A 24,156-nucleotide genomic window follows, 5' to 3' on the forward strand; every position below is an offset into this window, starting at 1 on the left:
GACCTCAGTGGACAGGGTAGGCTTTATAGAGTGAATGAAGCATGATTAAAAATACATATTTAATCCACTGTGCTTCATCCAACCTGCGCTCTGAATTAGTCATATTTATATTCATTAACTAACTAAAGAATGTATTATGATGCAAACACAAAAGTGGCATAATTAAGGTTGTCTGGGTAACCTTAACTTTTGGATTTCCTACCTTTTGGTATGCTTTACTTTACAATTTTATTTTTTTTAAACATAGGTTAAAATTTAGAACTTGCATATAACTTTTCAATGCACTTTAGAGGAGGGTAAGAATTATCTCCATTTTACACATGAGGAAAACTGAGGCAAATATATGAAGTAATTTGTCCAAGATTACTCAGCAGGTCATTGACGGACCTGGGATTGGAATCCAGGTCTCCTGACCCCAGGTCACATGTCCATATACCGATTCTGCAGAATCCTTTGAAATTGAAAATAGCTTTCGATATACCAGTATGTCATGCTCAGTTTTCTGAAGGAATACCGCATTTAAGATAAACTAATGCACCCTATACTAATTAAAATGTTCTGTGACACTCCTGTCTTTGCTTCAAACAGCAGTAAAACCCATTAAGAATGGCCTTATTAAAGAACCTCTTTTCAATAACCAAAGTACCCTTTTCAAGGCAGAGATAGCAAAGAAATCCGTTTTAAAGAGAAATATTACTTCCTTCTACATCAGATTGTTTTTCCTTTGTGAGCTTGAAGATATTGGGTAAAATGCAGTCATGTTGTAAATAAATGCAACACCCATATAAGTCCCTGGCTAACTTCTATGATGTAAATAATGTATATTAATCAGACAACTGGTGTAAATGATATGGTAGTCTAATTTGCAAGAGAAGTCCATCAGGCCTGATTCTGCCATCCTTAGTCATAATAGGTAACAATTCATACTCACATAAGCCCATTAATTGCAATGGGACTGCTTACATAGTAAGGTAGAACCTGACATGAATAAGGTTGGCAAATTACAGCTCTCAGCAGAGATTAAAATGAGTAATTTACACACCAAGGGCACAAACAAGGGAATACAGTAGTAAAACCATCTACTAGGATGGTGTAACAGCATAGGGGAGATGCTGCTCTGTTCCCTGATGCAATTTTCCTGCTGCCCCTTCTCAGTGTTACACTCGTTTAGTATATTGGTGCAAGCCCTACTACTTTATCATTTGCACCCACTTATAATGTTTTTTGATCAATTTACTCATGACATTTAATTTACACCACAGTGTAGACTGCAGAATTTGGCCCATTCACTGCAGCAGTATGTTTTATTTGTAAGTTCAGTTCAATTCTATATTTATATTTGCAATTTAAATTACACTGATTGTACTGTCTGTACTTCTTGATTATTTGTATTTTCTGTATATATTTCTTTTATTATAGTCTATTTGTTTTACATAAAATTATATTTGCTTTCTGTGGATCTAACCTCAGAATCTTAAAGCACCAAACAGGTGCGTTATTCCATGTACATAACTTTATATTAATAGCACCAAATGTAACTTGAAGAAAGACTACATAAAATAATTGAAAACCTTTGTTGAGCAGAAGAACAGAGGGTCTTTCCAGTGGCTTCCATCATTTTGCCAGCTTTAGTAGCATCTTGCTCTCCTTGAACCTTTAAAAGGAGCCCTAGCTCATTTTCCTCGTCAGACGTAACTATAAAAGGAAATAATTGCACAATATAAATAGATAAACTAACACTTCCAATGTATTTAATCTTATTAAGAATAGTCCCCAGAGGGTGGGAAAACAAGCACATTATTGTTCAAAGTGATAAGATGCATAAAAAGATCTTTAGGTTTTACAGCATTTATAGTTGATATGGTATGTATTGGGGGGGAGAGGAGGGAAAGAAGGAATAAATTTTAAAGTAAAACACACAAATGTCCAAATCAGACTTCTCAAATACTTTTTCATGTGGCACAGTTGGGCATCTGAGACTTTCTTTGGTAGGAGACACAGATAAAGAATATAGAGACATGCTGAACAAAAGACTTTAGTCATTAGTATCTTGTTGTTTATGGTAATTTATTACTACATTTAAAAATACTTTTAATTGAACTCTGATTCATAAAGGATGTAACTTTAATCAGTGATCCTTGTCTGCTAAGGGTCTAAAACTTACTTTTACTATCCTTTGTTATTTGTACTATCCGTAGAACTTTATAGAGATAATACTGCGCCACAATTTCACTTGGAAAAACTTACAATTTTATTTAAAATCATTTACTTTCATAAACAGGGAGGAGCTTTTCTGAAAATTTAGGGAAACTAAAATTAAGTTTTATGTAAACCACTGGTCATGTTTTCTAATAGTTGTAATGGCTTCCCTTAGTTCAATGATAGCCTCAAGAATTAGGGCTACTAGAACGAGTTAAATTAGCCATATAACGGAGTTCTTCATTTTCTGCCATTAGTACAAATACAGGTAGCATTAATGTATTCTATCAAGAAATCCCAAATCTTGGCACTCAGTATTTACACTAAAATAGTGACATTCTCTAGAAATTAAAAACCATTTCAAATATGCCAGAAGGTTGTTTCAGATTAAACAGTTATCTGGTTTTAACAATGGATTTAAATTCAAAATATTAAAAAAAAGTAATGATGGTTATTACACTAAATTAAAATACATATGTTATTGCATACCATTGAGTCTCTGCTGGTATTTCTCAATAGTCTTTAGAAGATCTATACAGCTTGCCTGAATGCAGTGAAAAACCTTGGAAAAAAAGAGTTAGTACATTAGTCTATGGAAACAGTAATGTGAATATAAATAAGAAAATGTCTTCTTGGTATATGATAACATTCTACAGCCTAGGATTGAGCAAGTTTACCAGTAAAAGAAATTTAAAGCTAGAGAGATTCTTTTAGAAATCACTTGTCTGTTTCAATTGAGATAATCATATATATGACTTCCATTGGTAAATATTCTTCTAGGCAGAATCTATCCAAAGCCTATGGACCAAATTCATCTCTAGCATAAGCAAATGCAATGAAGCAAAAGGAACTTGCACCTACTTACACTGGGGCTGAATTTGACCTGCAAACAAACTTACCCAATATAATCAGGATAGACATACACAAGAAATGAAGGTTACTTATACAGGGTATGTCTGCACTTCAAGCTGGAAGTGGAACAGCAGCGGGAGGGGCTGGCCACCCTGTGTACACGCGTACCATCTCAGATAGATAAGTACTTGGGCTGCAAAACATAGATTCCATAGCTATTTCCATGCTGTGGACTATATGGGGCCTTCCTAGTTGTTGAAAACCAAGACATTTACAACTATCACCATTACAGCATCATCTGTATTTTCTTTCCAGTCACCATCCATTCTCCAGATGTTTAGTAATTCATTGGATGGTGGAAAAAATCAGTAGCAAGGACATCTGCAGGATGAATGCAAGCATGAATGGATGTGGCAAGGGCCACTGCATGAAGTAGCAACCCAAATGCCATAACACAGTACACAATTTTTGGTTATATATGTGGAAATATAGGAATACCGAAGTGTTAAGTTGTAGCTGGCACCCATAATAGGTGGTGAGGGCTTAGAGGGAAGCTTGAACTGATGACCAGTCACCCATGAGATATCAGGAAGATGGGCCAAGATTTGTTTCTTTTTAGACATTTTAGATCTTTTCCTTGTGAGAAGAGAGGGTAGCAAATACTCAGGAAGCTAAATGACAAGATGGTACTACTGCAACAACGAGTAAAATGTTTCTGTAACAAGGTGGCATGCCCCTTTTAAGGGTAAAAGGCTTTGGGACAGTCAGCCCTATTCTGTTAACCCCACCCTGCTACACCTGTGTAGGGTTGGATTTAAGAGGAAGGAACCTCAGCAGTGGGGAAAATTGAGGAGACAAATTGTCCTATGGCCTAGCTGAAGACAGGAGCCAGTCAGGGACTATAGCCTGCCTGAAAACCTGGGTAAAGGGAAAGTATGCTAGCCTCTAGGTAGTGAGGTTGAAGCCTAGGAAATAGGGTTTGGACAGTTTATTGCAGCTGGGGTTAGCCTGCGAAGGAGGAGGCTAATAGCCAAGCCTGGCTAGGCTGAAGATTTGGTTGTTTTCCTATGTTTGTAGACATTAAGTGACAGACTCTGAGGCCCCAAAAAGGTTGGACTTTGTTACATGGCTTGGCCAGACAGTTGGAATGAGTCAGAGAAAATACTGGGTAAACTAAGGCAGGAATGCTGCAATGTCAGCCATCAGTGATCGTTTCCATTTCCCTAAAGCTTCTATAATAGAGCTAAAAGAGCACTATCGAAAGCTTGTAAAGAGAGATCAGCATGGGTCCTGGGCTGCATGCCGCTGCCTGCCCCTCCCAGCACCAGCAGGGTCCCCAGCACCTGCACCACCCCTGGCCTGCCCCCACAGAGAACCCACGGCCCCCTGGCCCAAGTTTTAGTTAGGGGTATATAGTACAAGTCATGGACAGGTCACTCGCTGTGAATTTTTGTTTACTGCCTGTGACCTGTCCATAACTTTTACTAAAAATACCTGGGATTAAAATGTTGCCTTAGTGATGGTCAGACTAGCTACAAATGTGTGTCATGATGTCTTAAATGCAGCTTCACAAATGTGGTTTGTCTGAAAATTGGTGGTTTTTCCAGTTTGTTGCACTATTATGATGCATGCTTGGAAGAATAGACAGTGATAACCCAAGAAAAATTCTTCTGTTTTTATGTATTAAGGAGATCTGTTTTAACCAAAGATTATCCTTCATGAGAGAGCCTAGGTAATAAAGGAAAGGCTACTGAAATGTTGTGGATAAAAGTTAATGAACGTAATGTAAAACTCACTTATTTAAATAGTTCATATTGTAGTCAAATAGCTTTCATACCACAAATGTTACTGTTGTATCTTACATGAAAGCAGAAGTCTGGAGATGCTCCAAAGATTCAGAAGAATGGATAGTAGAGAAATGTCTGGGTTGTAAGTGTCTTTCCTTGCAAAAATTAATGCCTCCATTTAGCACACACAAAACAGGATTTGGACATTTAATTTGTAGCAGATTAGAGATTGCTTATAATGGCTGGCATCTACATCTCAGACTATTTTTCTTAACAAGACATCTGTTGCTTTGATTCCCTTGTTTGGATAGACTGGATTAGAAGAGGAAAATTGACTATAATTTTTCTAAAAATTCAAGATACTACAGAGAAATCATTTTGTAATTTCCTTCCTCCAAGAGAAGGCTTTTTTAAATACACAACATCTGATTTTTTCAAAGGGATTCTAAATCTTATCAATTTTAAACTAGATTGATTAAGGCTGTAGGAGGTCAAATTAATTACCTCAAGTCATACAATCAGTGAGCTGGATCTAGATTTCAATTACTGCCATGTAAATCTGGATTAACACCATTGATTTTGCTAGAGCTGACTGAATGGCACCATTGTTTTTAATTAAATTACTCTGGATTTACAATTGTTTAAATGAAGTCAGAATCTGGCTCAGTGGAATTTAGATCTAGGATTCCTTCTGATTTTCTCATCCTCTTACTGTACTGTAACCTTGTTAAAAATAATAATAACTGTCCACTGCTGGAGGCAGGTTACTGGTTTTACTTTGTGTTCCTGTCAGTAAGAGGGCAATTATTTAATTTGCTTATAAATCGTGTAGCTATATCAAGAGGACCACTGATCTCTTGATGTAAGAAAGAGGGGAAATGTTTTGTGCAGTGCAAAGACAGAGACCTCACTCTGTTTAGCCCAGAATATAAAAGTAGGCAGCCAGCAAATTCCCAAATCACTAAACCCATTGGGCACTGATGATGTCTGTCCAAAAATAATGAAATAAGAACATGGTACTTGCTGAAATGTAAAAGTGCTAACTTGAAAATATTGTTATGCTGAGAGGTACTGGAGACTGACTGGATCACAAACCTCTTTGAGACTGGGTATAAAGGCATCCTTCAGCTGACATAAGTGTCAGGGTAAGTTAATCAGAAGTCCCCCACCTAAGACAAAAGCATGTTGTGAACCCGCTCAGGAATTTTGGACTGAATGGAGGGATTTTGCTAAATTGAGGGGGTGAGGAGAAAGACAGACCACATAGAAACTAAACAGATAAGAACAGAGAGAGGCTGAGAGAAACAGAAAAAGGCCAAGCAGCAGCTGGTAAACACAGTGTGACCTGGAAAAAGCTAGAGAGAGAGAGACGCACTTTTGGGAATGTTGGCTAAAGAGGCTTGGGATTGTAAGCTAAGGGTATGTCTACAGTACGAAATTAGGTTGAATTTATAGAAGTCGGTTTTTTAGAAATCGGTTTTATATATTCGAGTGTGTGTCCCCCCACAGAAAATGCTCTAAGTGCATTAAGTGAATTAACTCGGCGGAGCGCTTCCACAGTACTGAGGCTAGAGTCGACTTCTGGAGTGTTGCACTGTGGGTAGCTATCCCACAGTTCCTGCAGTCTCCACTGCCCATTGGAATTCTGGGTTGAGATCCCAATGCCTGATGGGGCTAAAACATTGCCACGGGTGGTTCTGGGTACATATCGTCAGGCCCCCGTTCCCTCCCTCCCTCCGTGAAAGCAAGGGCAGACAATCGTTTCGCGCCTTTTTTCCTGAGTTACCTGTGCAGACACCATACCACGGCAAGAATGGAGCCCGCTCAGGTAACCGTCACCGTATGTCTCTTGGGTGCTGGCAGACGTGGTACTGCATTGCTAGACAGTAGCAGCAACCCACTGCCTTGTGGCAGCAGACAGTGCAATAGGACTGGTAGCTGTCATCGTCATGTCCGAGATGCTCCTGGCTGCGTCGGCCGGGAGCGCCTGGACAGACATGGGCGCAGGGACTAAATTTGGAGTGACTTGATCAAGTCATTCTCTTTAGTCCTGCAGTCAGTCCTATTGAACCATCTTATGGTGAGCAGGCAGGCGATATGGATTGCTAGCAGTCGTATTGTACCATCTTTTGCCAGGCAGGCAAGAGATGAGGATGGCATGCAGTCCTTCTGCACCGTCTGCTGCCAGCCAAAGATGTAAAAGATAGATGGAGTGTATCAAAATAAGAAATAGACCAGATTTGTTTGTACTCATTTGCTTCCCCCCCTCCCCCCCCGTCTAGGGAACTCATTCCTCTAGGTCACACTGCAGTCACTCACAGGGAAGGTGCAGCGAAGTAAATCTAGTCATGTATCAATCAGAGGCCAGACTAACCTCCTTGTTCCAATAAGAACAATAACTTAGGTGCACCATTTCTTATTGGAACCCTCCGTGAAGTCCTGCCTGAAATACTCCTTGATGTAAAGCCACCCCCATTGTTGATTTTAGCTCCCTGAAGCCAGCTCTGTAAGCCATGTCGTCAGTTGCCCCTCCCTCCGTCAGAGCAAAGGCAGACAATCGTTCTATGCCTTTTTTCTGTGCGGACGCCATACCAAGGCAAGCATGGAGGCCGCTCAGCTCACTTTGGCAATTAGGAGCACATTAAACACCATACGCATTATCCAGCACTATATGCAGCACCAGAACCTGGCAGAGCGATACCGGGCGAGTAGGTGACGTCAGCGAGGTCACGTGAGTGATCAGAACATGGACACAGATTTCTCTCAAAGCATGGGCCCTGCCAATGCATGCATCATGGTGCTAATGGGGCAGGTTCATGCTGTGGAATGCCGATTCTGGGCTCAGGAAACCAGCACAGACTGGTGGGGCCGCATAGTGTTGCAGGTCTGGGACGATTCCCAGTGGCTGCGAAACTTTCACATGCATAAGGGGACTTTCATGGAACTTTGTGACTTGCTTTCCCCTGCCCCGAAGCACATGAATACCAAGATGAGAGCAGCCCTCACAGTTGAGAAGCGAGTGGCGATAGCCCTGTGGAAGCTTGCAACACCAGACAGCTACCGGTCAGTTGGGAATCAATTTGGAGTGGGCAAATCTACTGTGGGGGCTGCTGTGATGCAAGTAACCCACGCAATCAAAGATCTGCTGATATCAAGAGTAGTGACCCTAGGAAATGTGCAGGTCATAGTGGATGGCTTTGCTGCAATGGGATTCCCTAACTGTGGTGGGGCCATAGACGGAACCCATATCCCTATCTTGGCACCGGAGCACCAAGCCGCCGAGTACATAAACCGCAAGGGGTACTTTTCAATAGTGCTGCAAGCTCTGGTGGATCACAAGGGACGTTTCACCAACGTCAACGTGGGATGGCCAGGAAAGGTACATGACGCTCGCATCTTCAGGAACTCTGGTCTGTTTCAAAAGCTGCAGGAAGGGACTTTATTCCCAGACCAGAAAATAACTGTTGGGGATGTTGAAATGCCTATAGTTATCCTTGGGGACCCAGCCTACCCCTTAATGCCATGGCTCATGAAGCCGTACACAGGCAGCCTGGCCAGTAGTCAGGAGCTGTTCAACTACAGGTTGAGCAAGTGCAGAATGGTGGTAGAATGTGCATTTGGACGTTTAAAGGCGCGCTGGTGCAGTTTACTGACTCGCTTAGACCTCAGCGAAACCAATATTCCCACTGTTATTACTGCTTGCTGTGCGCTCCACAATATCTGTGAGAGTAAGGGGGAGACGTTTATGGTGGGGTGGGAGGTTGAGACAAATCGCCTGGCTGCTGGTTACGCGCAGCCAGACATCAGGGCAGTTAGAGCACAGGAGGGTGCGGTACGTATCACAGAAGCTTTGAAAACCAGTTTCATGACTGGCCAGGCTACAGTGTGAAAGTTCTCTTTGTTTCTCCTTGATGAAACCCCCCGCTCCTTGGTTCACTCTACTTCCCTGTAAGCTAACCACCCTCCCCTCCTCCCTTCGATCACCGCTTGCAGAGGCAATAAAGTCATTGTTGCTTCACATTCATGCATTCTTTATTCATTCATCACATAAATAGGGGGATGACTACCAAGGTAGCCCAGGAGGGGTGGTGGAGGAGGGAAGGAAAATGCCACACAGCGCTTTAAGCACAGCACTTTAAAAGTTTACAACTTTAAAATTTATTGAATGCCAGCCTTCTTTTTTTTGGGCAATCCTCTGTGGTGGAGTGGCTGGTTGGCCGGTGGCCCCCCCACCGCGTTCTTGGGCATCTGGGTGTGGAGGCTATGGAACTTGGGGAGGAGGGTGGTTGGTTACACAGGGGTTGTAATGGCAGTCTGTGCTCCAGCTGCCTTTGCTGCAGCTCAACCATACACTGGAGCATACTGGTTTGATCCTCCAGCAGCCTCAGCATTGAATCCTGCCTCTTCTCATCACGCTGCCACCACATTTGAGCTTCAGCCCTGTTTTCAGCCTGCCACTTACTCTCTTCAGCCCACCACCTCTCCTCCCGGTCATTTTGTGCTTTCCTGCACTCTGACATTATTTGCCTCCACGCATTCGTCTGCGCTCTGTCAGTGTGGGAGGACAGCATGAGCTCAGAGAACATTTCATCACGAGTGCGTTTTTTTTTCCTTTCTAATCTTCACTAGCCTCTGGGAAGGAGAAGATCCTGTGATCATTGAAACACATGCAGCTGGTGGAGAAAAACAAAGGGACAGCGGTATTTAAAAAGACACATTTTATAAAACAGTGGCTACAGTCTTTCAGGGTAAACCTTGCTGTTAACATTACATACATAGCACATATGCTTTCGTTACAAGGTCGCATTTTACCTTCCCCCACCGCGTGGCTATCCCCTCAACTCTCTCCCCTCCCTGTGGCTAACAGCGGGGAACATTTCTGTTCAGCCACAGGCAAACAGCCCAGCAGGAACGGGCTCCTCTGAGTGTCCCCTGAAGAAAAGCACCCTATTTCAACCAGGTGACCATGAATGATATCTCACTCTCCTGAGGATAACACAGAGAGATAAAGAACAGATGTTGTTCGAACGCCAGCAAACATACACTGCAATGCTTTGTTGTACAATGATTCCCAAGTATGTGTTACTGGCCTGAAGTGGTAAAGTGTCCTACCATGGACGCAATAAGGCTGCCCTCCCCAGAAATCTTTTGCAAAGGCTTTGGGAGTACATCCAGGAGAGCCGTGAATGCCAGGGCAAATTAATCCTTTCACATGCTTGCTTTTAAACCATGTATAGTATTTTAAAAGGTACACTCACCGGAGGTCCCTTCTCTGCCTTCCTGGTCCAGAAGGCAGCCTTGGGTGGGTTCGGGGGGTACTGGCTCCAGGTCCAGGGTGAGAAACAGTTTCTGGCTGTCGGGAAAACCGGTTTCTCCGCTTGCTTGCTGTAAGCTATCTACAACCGCATCATCATCATCATCTTCATCCCCAAAACCTGCTTCCGTGTTGCCTCCATCTCCATTGAAGAAGTCAAACAACATGGCTGGGGTAGTGGTGGCTGAACCCCCTAAAATGGCATGCAGCTCATCATAGAAGCGGCATGTTTGGGGCTCTGACCCGGAGCGGCCGTTCGCCCCTCTGGTTTTCTGGTAGGCTTGCCTCAGCTCCTTAAGTTTTCATGCGGCACTGCTTCGGGTCCCTGTTATGGCCTCTGTCCTTCATGCCCTGGGAGATTTTGACAAAGGTTTTGGCATTTTGAAAACTGGAACGGAGTTCTGATAGCACGGATTCCTCTCCCCATACAGCGATCAGATCCCGTACCTCCCGTTCAGTCCATGCTGGAGCTCTTTTGCGATTCTGGGACTCCATCATGGTCACCTCTGCTGATGAGCTCTGCATGGTCACCTGCAGCTTGCCACACTGGCCAAACAGGAAATGAGATTCAAAAGTTTGCAGTTCTTTTCCTGTCTACACTGCCAGTGCATCTGAGTTGAGAGTGCTGTCCAGAGCGGTCACAGTGGAGCACTCTGGGATAGCTCCCGGAGGCCAATACTGTCGAATTGTGTCCACAGTACCCCAAATTTGACCCTGCAAGGACGATTTAAGTGCTAATCCACTTGTCAGGGGTGGTGTACGGAAATCGATTTTAAGAGCCCTTTAAGTCGAAATAAAGGGCTTCATCGTGTGGACGGGTGCAGGTTTACATCGATTTAATGCTGCTAAATTCGACCTAAAGTCCTAGTGTAGACCAGGGCTAAGAAACTGCTCCTTTTGTTCTTGGCTCCTCCTGTGTTAGGAGAAGCAGGACTTTGTACATTCCTTGTAAATAAACAAGATTTCATCAAATAAAATACCAGACTCCATCAATTTCTACTTCCAAATAGAACATCCCCAGGGCCCCAAACTTTGGCTCACCACTCGGGTCAAACAGGGGCAACAATGTGATATTTGAAGAGGTAAAAAGAGTGGAAGAGAGAAAGTATGCAGTGGTACTGTAGCTGCATTGGTCCCAGGATATTAGAGACACAAGGTGGATGATACAATATCTTTTACTGGATCAATTTCTGTTGGTGAGAGAGAGAAACTTTCAAACAGTTAGATTCCAGAGGGGAACTAGGTCCTGGGAGTGGGGCTAGCATAAAAACCAATAGCCAGATTCAGATCTTAGTGCAAGTCAGATACGTTACACCAGATTTAGGCTGCAGTAAGAGAGATCAGAATTGGGTCTGAAGTCTCCACTAACCAACCAAAGAAAATTCAGATTGAAGATTATGAACAACCCAGGAATAGCCAAGGGTGTGGGAATGAGTCAGAAAATGCCTTTTAAATTGGAGGCCAACCTATTGTATGTGTTATCAGATGTTAAGAATGTAGAAGACAGTCTATTGTGAACCAAAAACATATCATGTTACACATAAACCTACATTACACCAGTGCACACCTAATCCCTGCACCCCAAGCCCCAGACATTTGTTCAGAGCACACACTGCCAAAAAATGACTTAAGGCATCCATGTACCCTAGTCCTAATTCATGAGCAGTGTGCCTTCAGTTATCAAATCAGACACATGGAGGGGTAGCCTTTAAAGCTGCATCTGTTCAAAACTGAACAGAAAAGCATATTCCAAAATCCTTTCATAAATAAATCCTTAGTCATCAATCTAGCTGGCATAGTCTACATGCTACACTTAAGTTAATGCAGAAAACAGTAACAGCTAAATTAGCTCAGTATAGTTTGTTAAAAATATGCAGTGATTTATGTGTAGACAGACTAATGACAATGGTTAACTATAAAGTATTTTATTGTAATAATGCCTTTTGCTTTTGAAAAAGAATCGGTAAGAAATTAATGCCACTCTTACACTAGAATTCACGTGAGATTCAAGTACACAAGTTAGCGTGAATTGCCCACTACACTGCAAGCAAATTTAATCATTTTATTAAGATGATAAAATAAAAAGAAAACGGTACAGAGTTTAAGCATAGAGGTTTCTGGTTATCAGGGAATAAGGTACAGATTATCAAGGGGTGTGAAGTTCGGTTTAGGATCAGGTGGCGTAAGGAATACATAATCTGCAATGTCCCCGATTGGGGGTAAAAGGTTAACGGGTCTCAGTACAGACATTGAGATATGGGGGGATGTTGTTCATATAATGGCTATCATAGAATATCAGGGTTGGAAGGGACCTCAGGAGGTCATCTAGTCCAACCCCCTGCTCAAAGCAGGACCAATCCCCAACTAAATCATCCCAGCCAGGGCTTTGTCAAGCCTGACCTTAAAAACTTCTAGGGAAAGAGATTCCACCACCTCCCTAGGTAACACATTCCAGTGTTTCACCACCCTCCTAGTGCAAAAGTTTTTCCTAATATCCAACCTAAACCTCCCCCACTGCAACTTGAGACCATTACTCCTCGTTCTGTCATCTGCTACCACTGAGAACAGTCTAGATTCGTCCTCTTTGGAACCCCCTTTCAGGTAGTTGAAAGCAGCTATCAAATCCCCCCACATTCTTCTCTTCTGCAGACTAAACAAGCCCAGTTCCCTCAGCCTCTCCTCAAAAGTCATATGTTCCAGTCCCCTAATAATTTTTGTTGCCCTCTTCTGGACGTTTTCCAATTTTTCCACATCCTTCTTGTAGTGTGGGGCCCAAAACTGGACACAGTACTCCAGATGAGGCCTCACCAATGTTGAATAGAGGGGAACGATCACATCCCTCGGTCTGCTGGCAATGCCCCTACCTATACAGCCCAAAATGCCATTGGCCTTCTTGGCAACAAGGGCACACTGTTGACTCATATCCAGCTTCTCGTCCACTGTAACCCCTAGGTCCTTTTCTGCAGAACTGCTGCCGAGCCATTCGGTCCCTAGTCTGTAGCGGTGCATGGGATTCTTCCGTCCTAAGTGCAGAACTCTGCCCTTGTCCTTGTTGAACCTCATCAGATTTCTTTTGGCCCAATCCTCTAATTTGTCTAGGGCCCTCTGTATCCTATCCCTACCCTCCAGCGTATCTACCTCTCCTCCCAGTTTAGTGTCATCTGCAAACTTGCTGAGGGTGCAATCCACACCATCCTCCAGATCATTTATGAAGATATTGAACAAAACCAGCCCGAGGACCAACCCTTTGGGCACTCCACTTGATACCGGCTGCCTACTAGACATGGAGCCATTGATCACTACCCGTTGAGCCCGACAATCTAGCCAGCTTTCTATACACCTCATCATCCATTCATCCAGCCCATACTTCTTTAACTTACTGGCAAGAATACTGTGTCAAAAGCTTTGCTAAAGTCAAGGAACAACATGTCCACTGCTTTCACTTCATCCACAGAGCCAGTTATCTCGTCATAGAAGGCAATTAGATTAGTCAGGCATTACTTGCCCTTTGGTGAATCCACGCTGACTGTTTCTGATCACTTTCCTCTCCTCTAAGTGCTTCAGAATTGATTCCTTGAGGACCTGCTCCATGATTTTTCCAGGGATTGAGGTGAGGCTGACTGGCCTGTAGTTCCCAGGATCCTCCTTCTTCCCTTTTTTAAAGATGGGCACTACATTAGCCTTTTTCCAGTTATCTGGGACCTCCCCGATCGCCATGAGTTTTCAAAGATAATGGCCAATGGCTCTGCAATCACATCCGCCAACTCCTTTAGCACACTCGGATGCAGCGCATCCGGCCCCACAGACTTTTGCTCGTCCAGATTTTCTAAATAGTCCCGAACCACTTCTTTCTTCACAGAGGACTGGTTACCTCCTCCCCATGCTGTGCTGCCCAGTGCAGCAGTCTGGGAGCTGACCTTGTTCGTGAAGACAGAGGCAAAAAAAGCTTTGAGTACATTAGCTTTTTCCACATCCTCTGTCACTAGGTTGCCTCCCTCATTCAGTAAGGGGCCCACACTTTCCTTGACTTTCTTCTTGTTGCTAACGTACCTGAAGAAACCCTTCTTGTTACTCTTAACATCACCTTCCAGGTGGGATTTGGCCTTCCTGATTTCACTCCTGCATGCCCGAGCAATATTTTTATACTCTTCCCTGGTCATCTGTCCAATCTTCCACTTCTTGTAAGCTTCTTTTTTATGTTTAAGATCAGCAAGGATTTTACTGTTAAGCCAAGCTGGTCGCCTGCCATATTTACTATTCTTTCTACACATCAGGATGGTTTGTTCCTGTAACCCCAATAAGGATTCTTTAAAACACAACCAGCTCTCCTGGACTCCTTTTCCCCTCATGTTGTTCTCCCAGGGGATCCTGCCCATCAGTTCCCTGAGGGAGTCAAAGTCTGCTTTTCTGAAGTCCAGGGTCCATATTCTGCTGCTCTCCTTTCTTCCCTGCGTCAGGATCCTGAACTCAACCATCTCATGGTCACTGCCTCCCAGGTTCCCATCCACTTTTGCTTCCCCTACTAATTCTTCCTGGTTTGTGAGAAGCAGGTCAAGAAGAGCTCTGCCCCTCGTTGGTTCCTCCAGCACTTGCATCAGGGAATAAGGTATGTTCAGGTATGGAGTAAAAGGGGTAGAGACGATGAGGATGGATTTACCCTCATTTGGTGAGATTTAATGTTCAGTGAATTTATGGTTCCAATTCATATGGTCCAGTGGAAAAAGTCTCTCAGTCCCTTTCTCGTAGTTAATGCACGATTTCGTACTGGCTCACACCTCCTGGTAGTGTCGGTGGCTGGTGATGTGTTTGATGTAGATGTCTCTGGACCATCGGATGGCGTCCGAGACCATGAGGCATCTAGAAACATGGACATCTGCAAACAGAATGTATGGAGGATGCAGGCAGAGGGGAATAACCGTGATCAGTAGCAGTGCCACATGGAAACTAAGGAACTGTGCCAAGTATACCACAAGGCCAGGGAGTGCCGCAATCGATCTGCTGCTGAGCCACAGATGTGCTACTTTACAAAGGCCTGCATGCCATACTTGGTGGAGATCCCACCAGTACTCTGCAGGATACCTTAGAGAAGCCTGACACAGAAAGTCCTGCCATGAACAGTGATGAAGAGAAAGAGGAGGGGACAGTTGGGGGGCTTCAGCTGTCCCATGAGCCAGGACCTACTGAAGACCCCACCACAGTCCTGGCAGCTGAGCATGGACAAGCCCAGTGAAGGGGTTGGGACCTTGGGTAAGTGTGCACATACATTTTTCCTTAAACCTTTACATTTAAAGAGGTAGCAGTACAACAAACAGAGGTAGCGTTGGCATCTGCTTTTCATTCCCCTGTTGAGTTAAATGGCGAGGGGAAGCCAGGGAAGCCATGTGGAGCAGTTTGTTTATATACACAGGCAGATGTCCCTTGTATCCTCCAGTGAGATCTTGAGGAAACTTTAATGGAAATACTCTTTAATAATCTCCAAAGGTTGATAAGGCTGGCTGCATTATTTCTTCCTTCTTGGTGGGACACTTTCCCACAGCACTCTGTGATGAGTTTGATTGGCACCATTGCAGTACACAGGCTAGAGGCATATGGGCCCAGGTGGTTTCAGAAGGCCAGTAGTAGCTGTGCTCTCTGTGCCTTTGTTGCCTTCAGGAATGAGATATCAGCTTAAAACCACCACTGCCTGTGGACAGAATCATAGAAACCAATTTTTTCAATCTTCCCTTATAGGTCATGTTTTCTAGACCTTTAATCATTTTTGTTGCTCTTCTCTGGACTTTATCCAATTTGTCCACATCCTTCCTGAAATGTGGCACTGAGAACTGGACACAATACTCCAGTTGAGGCCTAATCCGCGCAGAGTAGAGCAGAAGAATTATGCCATTGCCTTATACTTATAGCCATGGAATAAGAACTGAACTTCTATTGTTTCATGCAACTGAAGTTCCCTCCCCCATACTCATCCCTAGCAGGCAATAGTTTTTATGGCTGGAGTTGGGGAGCAGTGCTGTGCAGAGGCGCTCTACAGCCAAAGTGTTAATAAATGTGTCTTATTAAGTTTTATGGGACTAAGGGAAGTGAGGTTTGAAAATTTTCTTTCCCTTTCTGGTATGACTGTAAATCCAATGATACATCTGTCTGCTTTTATCAGCAACAGTTGCTGCTGTTGCAGCTTTGAGGGATGTCCCCTCCACACCTGCAATATGGCTAACCCTGATGAGGAGGAGAAAAAAAGAGGATGAGGGAGAACGTTTAGTGAGATTGTGTTCCAATGCAGCATTGGTTTCCACAAACACCAGGCATGTCAGACAGTATGGAGAAGGAAAGAAGGGAGACAGGCCCAGGAATCCCAGCAGGAAAAGGAGAGGAAGATGCATCAGGACATAATGGGTCTTTTCAGGCAGCAAACCCAAATGATGCAGACCCTGATTGACCTACATGTCCAAAAATCCTGGCCTCTCCACTTTTTGCAGTCCTTGGAGAACTCCACAGTAGCAACTCCCTACAACCCCCCTCCCCACATTCCATGTGGCATCATAGGCCACCTCCTTACCCCCACCATTCCATACGGGGGGGACAGCAAAGAAAACCACAGCTTCACAATTATGTGAGAGCCACAGCTAGTGTATGCATCACCACAATGGACTACATTTGTGCAATGAAATGGAAAGAAATTATTGCTGTCTTTCCAATTTCAAAGCCCCATTTCAAAGCCCCAAAGGACAGTCCATCACAGAACACCACTGTGGCTGACTGTTAGTGTGGTTTCAAATCCTCCTTCAGGGGCATAGCTGTACATTGGGCTCTTGTAATAGCCCATGTCTGGCTGTTCAAAGTCAGCAGACAGCTTCTCCACCTCCTCCCAGTCAGCAGCTTTTCCCCCTTTGCCTGACAGATGTTACACAGGACACATCAGGCAGTTACAACCATTGGGATATTTTTCTCCACTGAGACCCAATCTACTGAGTAAGCAGTGCCAGCATTCCTTCAATCTACCAAAATCACATTCAACAGTCATTCTACACCTGAGTCAGTCATTGAATCTTTCCTTGATGCTATTGAGGCTTGGGGCTCATGTATAGCTTCATCAGCAAAGGGTAGATTGGGTCCCTCAAATCACTATTGGAGTTTCAATATCCCCAAAGGTAATCTGCTGATCCGGAAACAACATGCCTGTTTGCAGCTTTCTCAACAGTCCTGTATTCTTGAAGATGTGAGCATCATTCACCTTCCTTGACCAGCCCACATCAATATCAGTGAAGGGAAGGGTCCCCAGTGATCCATCAACACTTGGATAACTATAGAAAAGTAGCCCTTTCTGTTGAACTCTATGGCAAGGTGGGCTGGTGCCAAAAAAGCAATGTGCATGCCATCTATTGCCCTCAGTCCAGTTCAGGAACTTCACTGCTATAAATCCATCCACTATGTCCTGAATATTGCAGATAATCACAGTCCTGCATACCAGCAGACAAATAATGGCCCTAAACGCTTGCATGATGACAGCCCCCACTGTGGATTTTCCAACTCTAAAATAATTTCCCACTGACTGGTAGCAATCCAGTATTGCAGGCTCCCAGAGCGGGATCACAATTAATTTCTCCACTGCCAGTACAACTCTCATTCTGGTGTCCCTGCGCTAGAGGGTTGAGGTGGCTTAGAACACAGATCCAGGAATGTGGCTTTTCACATCAGAAAATGCTGCAGCCATTGCTCATTGTCCCAAGCCTGCATTATGATACGATCCCACCTGTCAGTGCTCAGTTCATGGACCCAGAAGCAGTACTGCACTGTATGTAGCTGCTCCATGAACACCGTCAACCACCTTGAATTATTTTCTGAGATGTTCCTCTGCAAAATGTCCAAGAAGAAATTATCATGTCCCTCATGTTCTTGTGGTACTTCCTGGATGTCTGAGTGTGTCCTGTATTTGCAACATTCGTGAGAGCAATGCAGAGCACCATGCTTCTGTCTGAGATGGTGGACACCAAAATGTACTGCACAGGTTTGTGGGATTTAAAAAAAAAAAAAGGCACAAATTATGGGATGGAGTAAGTTGCATTCTGGGAACCTGACCCCTAGCTCCCAGACATTCCTCAGCAATTCATTTCTGTCCCACAACACATTGCGAAAAGTTCCCAAAAGATATCGTGTCAAACAGCAGCGTGAGGCACCCTGAAATACCTACCCGTGGTGCACTGTACTTTACATCAACACAATTACACCTAGAGAATATGCGCAGTGCTGACGCAAGCAGCTAGGTATGCATGCACATGAGCAATACACAGACTTTGGTGGCTATACAGCAATGTAACTTGCATCAACCAAAGTTTGTAGTATAGACATGGTCACATTATCCTTACATTTACCTCCAGTTTGGCATCCAGCTCTGCATCAGATGCAACCACATGCTCGTCTTCTTTCTTTCCTGTAACTTTGATTAGGACTTGCTTTGTCTTCCAGTATTTCTTCTGCATTCTGCTGACTACAGACTGGTCTTCTGACCTATATTTTCCATTGGTATCCTTGGAGTGACTATGAGAAAAAGATTAGTAAACAGACCAAAGAATTGTTTCAACAATTTACTATGTATTCAACAAAGCAAGAAATTAATAAAGTATTACCAATGCAAAACAATTTAGCCAATCAGTGCTGACATAGTACTTTCTGAATGCTCTTTGAAATCTATTTGTGCGTTATGTCTAGTTCGTATGAAAGCCCCATAGTCCATCATAATGATGTCTGAATTGGTACTTACATATTTTTAATCATTAGGACTATTTACTGCAGCATAGCTTGAAAGTGATTAGTACAATTAGAGCTATATGGAAAGGAATTTTGATATTTCATTATTTGTTTTCATTCCAAACTGGGATAGGAACTCAAATTTTCACAAAACAAAAAGGTCTGAAAAATTACCATTTTGACAATGTTATTTTGCAAAAACTATTTTAAGAATTTTATTTTTAAGAAATAATTATTTTAATTTAAAAATATTATCAAAATATCAATTTGAAATAATACTCTTTACTTTTAAATAGACAGTTCAAAATGATTTTCCTTTTGGAGCTGACATTTCACTTTTCTCAAAAAAAAAATGTTTTGATTTCTGAAAGAAAGGAAAAAAATTGCAGAACTCAACTTTCCCAGAGGAAAGTTCAATTTTGACAAACCCATATTTTCCAATGGGAGAAAAAGGTTTATTTTAAAAAAAAAAATGCAACCAGCTGTATGTACAATGTTGCAGGTATCTGTAAACTTCCAATTTTCTACCCTATACATAGCTACTTCACTTAATGCTCAAATAAATAAGTACTCCTTTTCTTTTCACAGGACATGGTGGTTCTGCTTATGGCCACTGACTAAACAAAGCTCAGAATTCCTAGCTACTTTAAAATGTGTTGAATATAGGCACTGTAAAAACTAAATGAGGGAACTTTTTGGCTCAACAGCTCAGATAACTGATTTTCATTCAATAGAAATTATATCAGTGTTTTGTCTTTATAGCTGTTTGGTATATTGAATGTTAGCATGCTTTCAAAGGTTTAAAGGTAATTTCCAACTGACTCAACAAAAAACACATCTGTTCATGAAATATATACTCAATGCCAGAGGCGCCGACTTTGTGATTTCCCCCAGGGATGCTGGACTCTCGCTCTGCTCCAGGCCCCACCCCCACTCCAACCCCTTCGCCCAAGCCCCCACCCTGCCTCTTCCCACCCCCGTTCCACTCACACCCCTCCTCTTCCTGCCCCATTCCACCCCTTCCCCTGCCTTCTTCCTGCCCCTGCTCTCCCCCTTCCCTCCAGAGCCTCCTGCACACCGCTGAACAGCTGATTGCAGTGGACGGGAGGCGCTGAGAGGAGTGGGGGAGGAGCTGATCTGAGGGGCTGCCGGTTCAATGGGTGCTCCAGTCCCAGAGCATCTGCAGAGTCGGCACCTATCATGACTGCCCCAAATAACACAGTCAAAGGGACATAACTTGCCTCAAAATTTTTATCTTTCAGGTTCTCCAAAATCACACCAGTTCAGATCTCATGTGAAGACGTGACAAGTATTGGTTGACTTTCACTAGAGAGTCCATTGGAAGACATTTCACAGGTTTGCAATGTTTACATGTTTTAATTTTGTATAAAAATAATTTAGTTGCCAAACTGATACAATACACACACAAAAAGAACAAAGCTAAATGAAATTTGTCATAGTTTATGATTTCTTCAGCATTCTTTAGCATAACTCACCTAATTGGGACAATCTGGTAGAGTCCAATTCATTCTGATTAAGCATCTGTCTCATTTAAACAAAGTTCATCTAACTTTACAATGTTGTAACTGCATACAGCTGCACCTCTCTTGTAATTCACAGGACAATTAAGGCTTGTCTTCACTGCTGAGTTAGAGAAGTTAGAATTATACCTTGACTGGTGCCCCAATTCAAGTCCCATCTGTACACAAAAACCCTTGAGTGTGGGGGTGCTTGTAACTGGAGTTGCCCGGCCTGTCGGGATACAGGCTACAACTGGAGTTAGTACAACTTGTCAGCTGCTAAAATGACCACTCTACAGCTCAAATGCTATTTCAGAGTGTGGCCACTCTCACTCGATGTAGGCTAATTTAAGAAAAGTTAACTTGAGGCTAGATAACCTGATTAACTCTACAGTGAAGACATATCCTTAGACCAAAATAATCCCAGCTAGGCAACTGGATCAATTTGGATCATCCTTTTAAAACAACCTAACATTAATTCTGTTTTATCAGGGATAGGGGAAAGAAATCTGGCTGATTAATTTCTGTTCTTCAAAAGGGGGTGTGCATCAGCTAGGCACTGACTCTATAGGTGCTCCAGGGCTGGAGCACCCAGGGGGAAAAAAATGGTGGGTGCTGAGCACCCACCAGCAGCACCCCAATCAGCTCTGCCTCCTCCTCCCAGCACCTCCCACCTGCCAGCGGCTCTGCCAATCAGTGCCTCCCCCTCCCTTCCACCACGATCAGTTGTTCCGCGATGGCCAGGAGGGGAGGAGTGAGGGCGGGGCATGCTCAGGGGAGGGGGCGGAGTGGGGGTTGGGAAGAGCCAGGGCTGGGGTAGGGCTTTGGGGAAAGGGTGGAGTGGGGGCAGGGCCTGGAGCAGAGCAGGGGTCGAGCTCCCCCAGCACATTAGAAAGTTGGTGCCTCTGGTCCATTATTAATGTCCATTCTCCACAGCAACACAGAAGTAGTTGTACAGATGTGGAATGGGGGTAGTGTAAGGAAGAGCCACCCACTCTAGAGGCCATCACAATTATATATTCCAAGGCTGCACTAACTAACTACATATTTTATATAAACTCTAGATAGTATTTTTTTTGTCAAGGCTTAAATGAAATGGCATAGTAAATCATTAGAGAAACTATACTATAGATCCCTCAGCTCCTGTATTGTGAAAAAAAATCAGATTTGCAGGCAAGTCCTTTCAAAGAACAGAAATGAAATAGTGAGCACCAAATTTTCATTCTTTGTCAGACACATCCACCTCTTGACTTGTTTAAATATTTATGTGACATAGCCCCTATTATCTTAAACCATATCTAGAACATGCCAGGATAGATAGGGAACACTAGCAAGAGTGGGACTGAAAAAACAAAAACAAAGCTATAATAGGATTATTAAACTTGCATAGAATAGTCCCAGATATCTTACAACTATTTAGATATGTGGACAGTTGATTGTACTGTTTGGAACTGGTAACAACACCAAATGCTAAACATGTCTATATAATAAAGAAGATATTGTAATTTTTAATGAAGAAATTAAAGCCTGTGGACATGCACATATGTTAGGTGGCTCTAGAGGATCAGGGCTAACCATCTGTCATTGCCATATCATTTTTCAGTATATTTATCTTAAATAAAGACGAGAGAGTCTAAACAGCTTCACAACTTTAAGATCCTGTCAGATATTGTATTAGAAGAAGCCGTTATTTGAAACCTGCAATTCGAGAAGCCTTGTAAAATGATGCCAGGCACAACATCTCCAATTGATACACGCAAGCTTGATTTAGAAACTAGATCAGATGTGCTTTGCATTGCAGATTAGCACTACTGGATACTATGGCTCTTGAGGCCTGATCCTGCAGGTTATTAGATGTGACTGATTTGGAACTGCTCTGTAATTTATGAATACTGCATGTTGACCTGGTTATTGGGATGTTTAATGTATGAGTATATTGATTTAGTTTTAATAGCATGTGAAAAACAGAGAGGATAGGAAAGAATGGCTCAAAATAAGTCACTTCTCAGCACACATTTGAGAGTAAAGCGACAATGCCCAGAAAGGAAAAGCTTGGGAACACAGGAGATCAAAAGAGATGTGGCAAGTTTACCTAGGATTGCCCTTTCAAAAGAAGGGGGAAAGAGAGTTGTTTCGGGGACCACACTAAGACACAAGGACCTACTGAGTGTGTTGGAAGAAGTTAAGTCTGCCTAGTTTACCATTAGGTGACAATAAGATTTTAGATAAGACAGAAATGTGTAGACTGTTTTAAATTTATTTCCTTAAAGGCATTTTTTCTACTGTTAAAATACATAATATGTATGTTTTGACAGTTTTATTACAGTATGCCATTGATCAGAGACTCCCAAAGAGGAGAACTGCAGGTGTTTGAACTCAGTTGGTCCTGCAGAGTAAGAACAGTTGATACATAGGGTATTGTAGCCAATAACTTGGTCCATTTATGAGAGATTTGTAGAATTCCATCCCAGGGTTGACCAAATTCTTGTGGGCATACACTTGGAGAGACCAGAAAGGGGACAGAGGTGCCCAGTAACCATGATACTGAGCATCTCTCTGTTTCTCAAACGATGTTCATAAAGACCTAACTAGGGCTATTTCTACCAAAAAGTAACTGTCACTTTTATTAAAGGCCCTATCCTGCAAACTACTCTGTGCAGTTTCCTATCCGCTTCAGCAAGACTCCACATGGGCATAGGGGTCCATCTGCACAGATCAGCTTGCAGGATTAATGTTTGAAGCCCCAATCCTGCAAACAGTTATGTATATGTTTAACACTGCACAATTTTCATTGGGACCATTCATGTGTTTGCATGTTTGCCTGACTGGGATGTAACTATGTAAACAGCGTATGCAGCCATATAGAATAGATGAATTCCTATAAAGCAAACATGAAAAAAAAATCTCCTTCAGGAACATAAATGCAGAATGGTAAAATCAGGGGTGAAAGTAAGGCGGTACGGGCCGGTACGGCATACTGGTAAAAAGTAGCCGCCAATACCGGCCCGTACCTCTGACTTTAAAGTGCTGCCGGGTCGTCAATGGGGGGCGCAAAAGGGGCAGTGACATTAAAGCACTGCTGCGGCAGCACTTTAAGCAGGGTCCTTAAAGCGCTGCCATGGCAGCGCTTTATTGTTGTTTCCCCTTTTGTGCCCCCCCCCCCCCGCCGCCAACGGGGGAGTGGCAAAAGAAATAGCTGCCCCCGGGCCGCAATTTAAAAGGCCCGGAGTTCTGGCCGCTGCTGCTCCTTTAAATCACCGCTGGAGTCCCCGGTGACGTGGGCCAGGCAGTGCAGATGGGCTGGCTGGGGGATGCTGACCCTAGCCCAGCCCCTTCCGCCTGAGGCCCCACCCCTTCCGGGGAGGGGAGGGAGGAGGAGATGGCCCTGAACTGGTAAGAGCTCCATTTTACTTTCACCCCTGACTAAAATAAAGATTTAGGTTGACAAAAGCAAAATAAAAAGGGAATATCAAAGCTAAGGCTGACACACTAGAACAGACTTTGCCCGTGGAACCCAGGCTGCAAGTTCTGATGGTGTAAGTCTATCTGGTGTGTTGCTTCCTGCAATAGGTGTTGACCCTGTCCACATCAGCAAGGCAAATTACTTCAATACCAGTTGAGAAGGGATCCAGGGGGTCACTTGTCACAATTCTTTTATACAGTGTGGACTCAGCCTAGGAGAACTTTTATACGGAAGACTGTTTAAACTAAAGAACGGTGGCTGGATACTGGAGGAGAGGTA

General features: G+C 43.3%; 1 protein-coding gene across 4 annotated transcripts in view; it reads right to left on the reverse strand.

Moving 5' to 3' along the window:
• Window positions 1-24,156, reverse strand: part of ICA1L (islet cell autoantigen 1 like) — a 55,344-nt gene that overhangs the window by 25,898 nt on the left and 5,290 nt on the right. For all 4 annotated transcript variants that reach the window (XM_073306460.1, XM_073306457.1, XM_078848023.1 and 1 more), the window contains 3 exons: window positions 18,519-18,684; window positions 2,689-2,761; window positions 1,572-1,695 (listed from right to left, as the gene is read on the reverse strand). In XM_073306460.1, coding sequence (XP_073162561.1) covers window positions 1,572-1,695; window positions 2,689-2,761; window positions 18,519-18,626 — 305 coding nt within the window. In that variant the 5' untranslated portion in view covers window positions 18,627-18,684. The remainder of the gene's footprint in view (window positions 1-1,571; window positions 1,696-2,688; window positions 2,762-18,518; window positions 18,685-24,156) is intronic.

The sequence above is a fragment of the Lepidochelys kempii genome, chromosome 11 (genome assembly GCF_965140285.1).
Source record: "Lepidochelys kempii isolate rLepKem1 chromosome 11, rLepKem1.hap1, whole genome shotgun sequence".
In the NCBI taxonomy this organism is placed as follows: domain Eukaryota; kingdom Metazoa; phylum Chordata; order Testudines; family Cheloniidae; genus Lepidochelys; species Lepidochelys kempii.